Source organism: Podarcis tiliguerta (genome assembly GCF_965153285.1).
Source record: "Podarcis tiliguerta genome assembly, chromosome: 5".
Lineage (NCBI taxonomy): Eukaryota > Metazoa > Chordata > Lepidosauria > Squamata > Lacertidae > Podarcis > Podarcis tiliguerta.
Genome location: NC_139538.1, coordinates 81,799,030 through 81,806,625, shown reverse-complemented (window position 1 = coordinate 81,806,625; position 7,596 = coordinate 81,799,030). Strand labels below are relative to the sequence as shown.

Below are 7,596 nucleotides of genomic sequence, written 5' to 3'. Positions count from 1 at the left end.
GGTAAGCCTGGCTAGCAGTTCCCTAGTTAGAATCGAAAGCCTTGCTTTTCCCTGGGAAGAAGCGGGGAGCGGTTTAAATTGACTCCTGGGTTTTCTAATTTAATTGCCAGTTGTGGTATAGCAGGGGGGAACTCTTAGGAACACACTGTTCTAAGTTAGAAGAGGAAAAACGTTAGTTAACAAATAAAACTTTATATAATTATTATTAAATTAAATCAACACTTAGAGGTTTGTTAGTTTTTCTCCCCTAGTCACTTTCCGTCCACCGCACACTTAGGTGTATTTATAACAGACTCCAGAAGGTAATTGCAAAAGAAAAGTAAAACCTTTTTAATACATCAAATATACGGAATTTTAATCTTTTAAAGCGATACATTGTCTATTATTTTAAATACATGACGTCATCCTTGCTTCTGCCCCTTCTACAGGGTGGACTTAAAAATTAAAAAATAGTCCAGTGTTCCTTTTAAAGAACAAAAATAAGGCAAATGGAGGTTTTTGGAATCGTTGTTGGGTTTCCTTTCTTCCAGAATAAGTACAAAAAAATACCAATTCTCTTTCTGCGATGGCATACATCTTAAAAAATAAATGCAATTTGAAATTCGAGTCGACAAATTGCAAGTTAAGTGGTAAAGGGGTTTTCTGTTTGTTTGATTTTGATTTTTAAAAAGAGACATGCATTTAGGGTTTTTTTTCCCCCACCCACCCCCAATGAGACATTAAATAAGAAGGTACAATACAATCATAGCAATTTTAAAGTAACATTAAAGAGAAGACCTCTATTTTCGTTTTCGTTTTATTTATTTATATTCTACAACGGGTGTTTCCACTTTAATTTTTTCTCTTTTTTTTCTCCTTTAAGCCTATCGAGCTGAAGTTATGTAATGCACTTTTATTGATTCATTGTCCCGCTTGAAGCTAACATAAATAAATACAGTGCCCATGGATCCAGTCCTCAAGATGAACACTATCTTTATATATATATAAAAAAAGTCAAATTTCAATTTTCTGTTCTTTTGTGGGATTTTTTTAAAGAAAGTTTTGAAGGGTTGCTTTGTGTTCTTCGCCCCGTCTCTCCCCCGCCCAACGAGAACCGTTGCTTGAAATTCCTCGCGCCCCACCCCACACCCTTTCGACCACCAAAACAAAAACAAAAAAAATTCAAAAGAAGCCCCAAAAAAACTCACTGATATCCCAAAGCGGACGCTGTCGTCAGTCTTTGCCCATAGAGTGCGTAAGGGGAGTAATACGGTCCCGTGGCCGCCGGGACAGGCACGGGGGCTCCCGGGGTGGGCAAGGGGCTCTTTGAATAAGGGTGGTAGCGGCTGCTGAGTCCCAAGGCGTGGTGCGGGCTGCGCAAAGCCAGGGTGCCGGGGCTTCCGGGGGCAACGGTGGTGGGGATGTGCATGTGGCAAGCCATGGCCGCTGCCGCCGCGCTGGCTAAGGAGGTGGAGCTCGGGTAGCTGGACAGCAGCTTGTCCGTGCCCGGGAAGGCCGTGTGAGTCCGCAAGTGGCTGAGCAGCTCTTCCGAGGTGGCGAAGCGCTTGTCGCACGGTCCGTTGGCCGACACCCAGTTGCAGATGTGCGGCTGGGGGTCGTTGGGGAGCATGAAGCCGTAAGGGTACAAGGGGTGGCCGGCCAGCGAGGGCGGCGTGGCTCCGCTCAGCGACGAGTGCACCGTGTGCAGCGGGTGCGTCGGGTACATCAGCGGGTAGCCGGACTTGAGCGCCTGGTCGTGCGCACACGAAGCGCTGGCGGCGCCGGCCAAGTGGCTGGCGCAGTGGTAGCTCAGGCAATAGGGGTCTCGGCACAGGCTGGCCGTCATCACCGACGGCGGGGACGCGCCGGCCAGCGGGCTGGAGCCCGCTTTACTGCAGCCCAGGCTACCGGCCAGCTGCAGGCTGCCGGACTTGGTGGGGTCGAGCGCCACGCCATGCGGCAGGAACTGCGGCGGGTAGCCCGCGTACGCGCCAGCGAGGGAGCCCGGGTAGCTCATGCCGGCGGGCGGCAGCGGAAACACCGTCTGGCCCGGCTTGTAGGGAGACACCGGGGCCACCAGGCCCGAACTCAGCACCGCCGCGGCCGACGAGGAGGACGTGACCGTGTTGCTGCCGCCGCAGGAGGACGAGTCCGACGACGCGGACGACGACGAGGAGGACGACGACGAGGACGCCAGGAGGCCCTTGGCGCTCTCGTGGGCCGCTTGGCTCAGCTCCGCTGTAATCCCGCCACAGCCTGAGCCCAGCCGGCCGTGGCCCCCGGACGGCTCCGAGCCCGCCTTGGCGCCGCAGCCGTCGGAAGAGTCTTTCTTGTCCGAGTCGCCGGCCTTGCCGTCGGCGCCGGGCAGCAGGCCGGGCGAGCAGGCCGAGGCACTGGACGTGGGGCTGCCTGTCCTTGGCGTGAACGGCTGGCAGGTGGCGCTCGGCACACGGAAGCCCGACTTCTCGTTGCCGCCGCCGCCGCCGCCGCCCGAGCCTCCCCCCGAGGCGGCCGCCGAGCCCCCGACGCCCGCCGACGCCTCTTTCTTGTCCGCGCCGGGCTTGGAGTAAGGCTTGAAGCTGGACTTGTCCTCTACGCCGATGTCGCTGAGCTTCAGCGGGCCCGACTTGGAAGAGTCCTTGTCACTGCCGTTCGATGTGACAGACGAAAGCTTGGACGACGGCGACGGGTCGGGCTTGCCGATCTGCGAGCAAGTCTGAGCCAGGAGAGCCAGCGGGCTCTTCTTCGCGTCTAACTGCAGAAGGCCAGGGGTGGGGGCGAGGGAAGAAAAAGGGAGAAACGCAAACGTTTAGTATGGGGGTCTTGCTGGGAGGTGGGGTGAGGGGAGAGAGATAAAAGGCGGAGTGCCAGTTTAAAGGAAACAAAAAAAGTTGCAAAAGTATCCGGAAGCCCCTGGCAATTACCGAGAGGCGCAATCAGCAGCCCGAACACTTTTTCTGGGCTTACGCAAGCATGCTTTATTTGTTTTATCAAGGCAAATTACTTTATAATTGCATAGTACTTATGGCAATACTTTTGCATTTTTTTAAAATGTGAAAGTCTTCGGCGTCTTTATGAGGAAGCGGACTCGCTTTCAGGCTGGTCACCCGGGAGTAACTTTGCCCCCCGCTTCCCCACAGTCCTTCCCCCAACGCTGCAACCCCCTCCCCGCGCCGTTGTTGGTAAGAAGTCAAGCTTTTTCGCTCTCCCCAAGCAACGCTTGTGCAGCTGAGTGGATCCCTCAGTGATACTATTTATAAACAGATCCCAAGTCGAAGAGATTGAAGCCGTTTCGGTGAAATAGCCAAGAAATCCTATTCCTTCCGTACATTCCGCTTTCCACCCGCTTCCCTTTGCCGCCGCCCCACTGCGGTGCTCCTCAGTATCACCCCACAACGTTATCATCCCGAAGATCTGATCTGCTTCCCTTGCAATTCTCCTCCCAACCTACAAGTCACGCCAGCATGTCTTGTGTTTTTTTTCCTTTTTTCACACACACACACAAATAAATGATCGGTAAACTGCTTCTTTCAAACTGCAGCGCGTTGTGAACCAGCGAAATGCTCGCTAGATCTACATTACAGACGCTTTTTGCTCCAATGATAAGGCACGCGAAATGAAGCGGGGAGACGAGGGCGGTTGAGGTGGTGGTGGGGGGGGCGATGAGACAGGACCCGAGAGTGGGCGCGACTCTGCATTACACTGCACGTTCCGCTGGAGAAAAGTGGAGCCCAATAATTGCAGCAGAATCACCTTTATGGGGGAGGCCACCAAACCAATGGGCACATAACCATTGTTGTTTAAATTTGCAAACCTCTCAGAACTGGGGAGCACTTTTCTAGGAGCATGCAACCTCCATTAAACACGAAGGGGGGCTAAGCGGGGCTAAGTAAACGCGCGCAGAATTCCGCTGCCCGGACGCGGGGGAAGCCCGCGGTTGCGGTGGGGGCTGGGCTGGAAATCGGAAAGCGTCTTTTTGCAAAGGATTCCCGTCCGGGAAGGTGGTCGGTCGGTCAGTCTCCCGCGGTGTTCATCTCTCTCTCTCTCTCTCTCTCTCTCTCTCTCTCTCTCTCTCTCTCGCACACACACACACACACACACACCCGTCCGCCCAAGATCGCGGCGCCCTTACCTCGATGGGGCTGACTGGGGTGGAAGGCAAAGGCTGAAGGTATTCGGGGTGCAAAATGTGTCCAGTCCGTGCCGTAAGCATTTTCAGGACTTTGATGGGGAGCCGGTTCGCCTGGCGCAAAGGGTCCGAGGGTGGGACAGAGTGGAAGAAAGGTTTGCTGCTGCTGCTGCTGCAGTTGCCGCCGCTGGTAGAAATCCCAGTGTGTCCGCTTTGCCAGGGAAGATCAGAGCCGGAGCTGCTGCTGTTGCTGTTGCTGCTTCCGAGATCTCTCGCGCCTCCTCCTCCCGCCGCCGCCGCCGCCGCTGCTCCACCACCACCTCCTCCTCCTCCTCCGTGCTGACTACTTCTTACGGCAGAAAGCAAGGGGGATGTAATCATGACCCAAAGCCTCGCATGAAAACTGGCGGGGTGGGGGGGCGCCCGGCGCGCGGATCAGGAGCCCCAACAGGGCGTCTGCTTCCAATCTCTACGGGAAGGAGGGATCACACATAGATGCGCGCACTTTATTTAATTTAAAAAAATAATAATGGAAGACTCGTCCAAAATAATAATAATATTTTTTTAAAAGAAAGTCCTTTGATGGAGGGGTGCGTGAGAATTCAAAACGGAAGAATGCTACAAAACAGAAATAATCCTCGTGTGTGTTTTTTTGCTGCTGCTGCTGCTGCTGCTGCTGCTGACGACGGGGGTGGAGAGGTATGGGGGGGAAATCTGGAGCTCTGCTTCCCCCTGTCTGTCCCAGTCCCTCTTCTTTCCCTGGGCTGCTTAGCTGGCTGGCTGGCTGCGGGCTCTTCCCCGGCCGGCCGCCTCCTTTTTTTCCTCCGCCTCCCTGTTCAGCTGCGATGCGAGCCGCTGCCCATCCAGCGTCGGATCTGGCAGAGGAACTCACTTCAAAAGCAGCTGAATTAGTCGGAGATTAAAGCCTTTGCCGCCTTCCAATCAAATGGGACCCCGAGGTGATTGGAGGGTCAAGGGGATGTGACGTCACCTTCCCTCTTCAGGGGCTTTTCCACCACTCGCCCCCCCCCCCTCCGCGATCGCTTTTCTTTGGCTTTTTTTCTAATGGTCTCTTTCTTCCTTCCTCCCCTTCGCCTTCCCCGCCTCTCTTGTTTTTGCTCCTGAGGACAGGATGGATGGGCATCAATTTTGTGTTTCACGTAAGCCACTCGCTATTGATTTTCTCACTCGCTCCCCTCCAGTATTTCCTCCGCACCGCGCTAGATCTTTTTTTTTTTGGGGGGGGGGGGGGCTTGTAAATACCTCTAGAAAAACGACAAGGTGGTCAAGTTCCCGAGGTAGGTTTGCGCAATTGCGCGCTTTGTGCCGTACCTTAGAGGCCTCCGCAGTGCGCCCGCCTTCCGTAAAAAAAAAGGCAGGGAAATTATTCTTAGGGTCCCCCCACTACCCTCACCCCACACTGATCCCCTCTTATTAATGACGCCGCACTTCCCATGGCCCCCCTTCTTCCGCACACCGGAAAATTATTTCGTGGGTTTCTTTCCTTTTTCTAAATCTTTGCCCATCGCGCAGCATTTTTGTTCTTTTTCTGGAGCGCGAAACTAAAGAACTAATAGGCTTCTTGCCTCCTGAAGTACGAGTCAAAAACCGCCCAATCGGGTCTTCGGTGACTCTTGGAGGCTCTGGACGGAGATTGGGAGAGGCGCGCGTCACATGCTCGCAACACTCCGCCCTTCCTTAAGCCGCTCTCGTCTCCCTTTCTCCCCGCTTTTTTGGGGTGGGGATCCTCCGTCCCTCCCTCCCTCCCTCTCTCTCTCTTCCCCTTCATCAGTTGTCAATGCTCCCCAACCGCAATCAATCAGTTATTTGTCAGCCCCTGTCAATCCTCCCTTGATTTATGTCAGGTTTTGTTGCTGATTACAAGCCTAGTGCGACTTGAAGGAAGGAAGAGAGGGAGAGGGGAGCAAGGAGAGACAGGCAGACAGGCAGACGAGCTCCCTGGAAAAAAGAGCCATTCAATTTAAAGAGTAAATCGCTCTCCGAGTAAATGCAATTTGTATGCCAACAAAACAAGGAGCGACTCTCACTTCTCTTTTGGCGGACGCACCTTGGGGAGAAAGAGCCGAGTGACCGGGCAGATTTTTTTTCTTCCCCACGGCGATCGCTGCGTCACTATTATTATTGTTGTTGTTGTTGTTTCATATTTTCGCTTGACTAATCAAGATTACAACCCTGGGACTCAGTCCCCTTGAACTCAGGGGCACTTACACGAACAGGATGAGGCCGTCACGTTGCAGAGGCAATCCACTCGCCCTGGCGCGAGTCCCCTTTGAAGTCCCCACTGGACTCCGTAGGGCTTACTTTGGAGCGCGCTCGCCCAACGACTTCGGCCCCGACCCGGCGCGCACTTACTTGGGAGTAAGCCTTGCGGAACTGTGCAGGGTTTACTTCCGAGTAAACGTACCGAGCTCAGGTTGTGGAGAGGTGACTTTGACTGACCCTGGTGGCGCGGGAGGGAGGGAGATGCGAGTTGGTGCCGGATTTGGAGGCGGGAGAGAGGGGGGGGGGAGGAGGAGGCAGGCGCATTATTGAAATTTTATCGCCAATCCGTCTCTCAATCGGCTGGCACGGCGGAATGTTTAAAATGAGATTAAGATTGACATCTTGAGCAGCCCGCGGAATGCCAATACTGACAAGAGCTCGCAGGGAGAAGGAGAAGAAGACGAAGGAGCCAGGGGCGGGGGAGAAGAGGCGGAAAGGCCCGGGATCAAAGGCTCGGCGGAGGCGATTCATTGCAGCCTTCGAAGTATTTGTCCACAATTACTGGATTCACCACTCACACGCACACCCCGCTAACTCACCCCTCACGTTTTGCCCCCGCGCTGCCCTATTGATCTACCACGTGGTTCCGTGAGCGGTGTGTGTATCTCGACACCTTGCTCGCACCTAGACGATTTCTTAAAACAGAAATAATAATCGGTGCAGATCCAGCGGGGAAGTGCTCCTGCGGCAAACAACAACAACAACACCCTAGCGAAACAAATGGCCAAGAGCCGCTCATTTGTAACAGAGTCCAACCAGCGCGATCCCCGTGCGCGCTTACTTCGGAGTAAAACGTTAGTCTGGCTGGGCTGCAAAACCAGACGTTTGGGGAGACGTCAGTTGCGCGCTTGTAGGCAAGGCAGCGCTTCTTTCTTGGCCGTTTTACCCTCGGCTAGCTTTAAGGATGATGCCCAGGCGACTGAACATCAAAAGAGTCTCCCACTTTCGCTCTGTCTTCAAAGATTCCGGGTCGACTATTTCCTAGTGCTTTTTTCCAGTTTGCAGTAAAATCATCATCGTAAAATAGCTGCTCTGATTTTCTTCTCAAACTTCCTCATTTACCTTAAGCTGCCCTTCGAAGGCATAATGTAAATAAGTATGTATCTCCACAGGCCCCAAATAAAAAGATCGAAAGAGAAATGTGTCTCCTTTTGTTTCCGGATCTGCCCGGGTGGCCTTGCGCACATTGCAACGATAGGGAAAAA

The 7,596-nt window shown here is 53.6% G+C and overlaps 1 protein-coding gene across 1 annotated transcript; it reads right to left on the bottom strand.

Annotated features, from left to right (window-relative positions):
• Positions 1-306: 306 nt before the first annotated feature.
• On the bottom strand, positions 307-7,151 carry ZNF503 (zinc finger protein 503). Its single transcript, XM_083440391.1, has 3 exons — positions 6,324-7,151; positions 4,112-4,575; positions 307-2,734 (listed from the first exon to the last, which is right to left on the bottom strand). Exons 2-3 carry the CDS (start codon positions 4,487-4,489, stop codon positions 1,184-1,186), a joined length of 1,929 nt encoding a protein of 642 aa, XP_083296517.1. The 5' UTR covers positions 4,490-4,575; positions 6,324-7,151; the 3' UTR covers positions 307-1,183.
• Between the last annotated feature and the right edge of the window lie 445 nt (positions 7,152-7,596).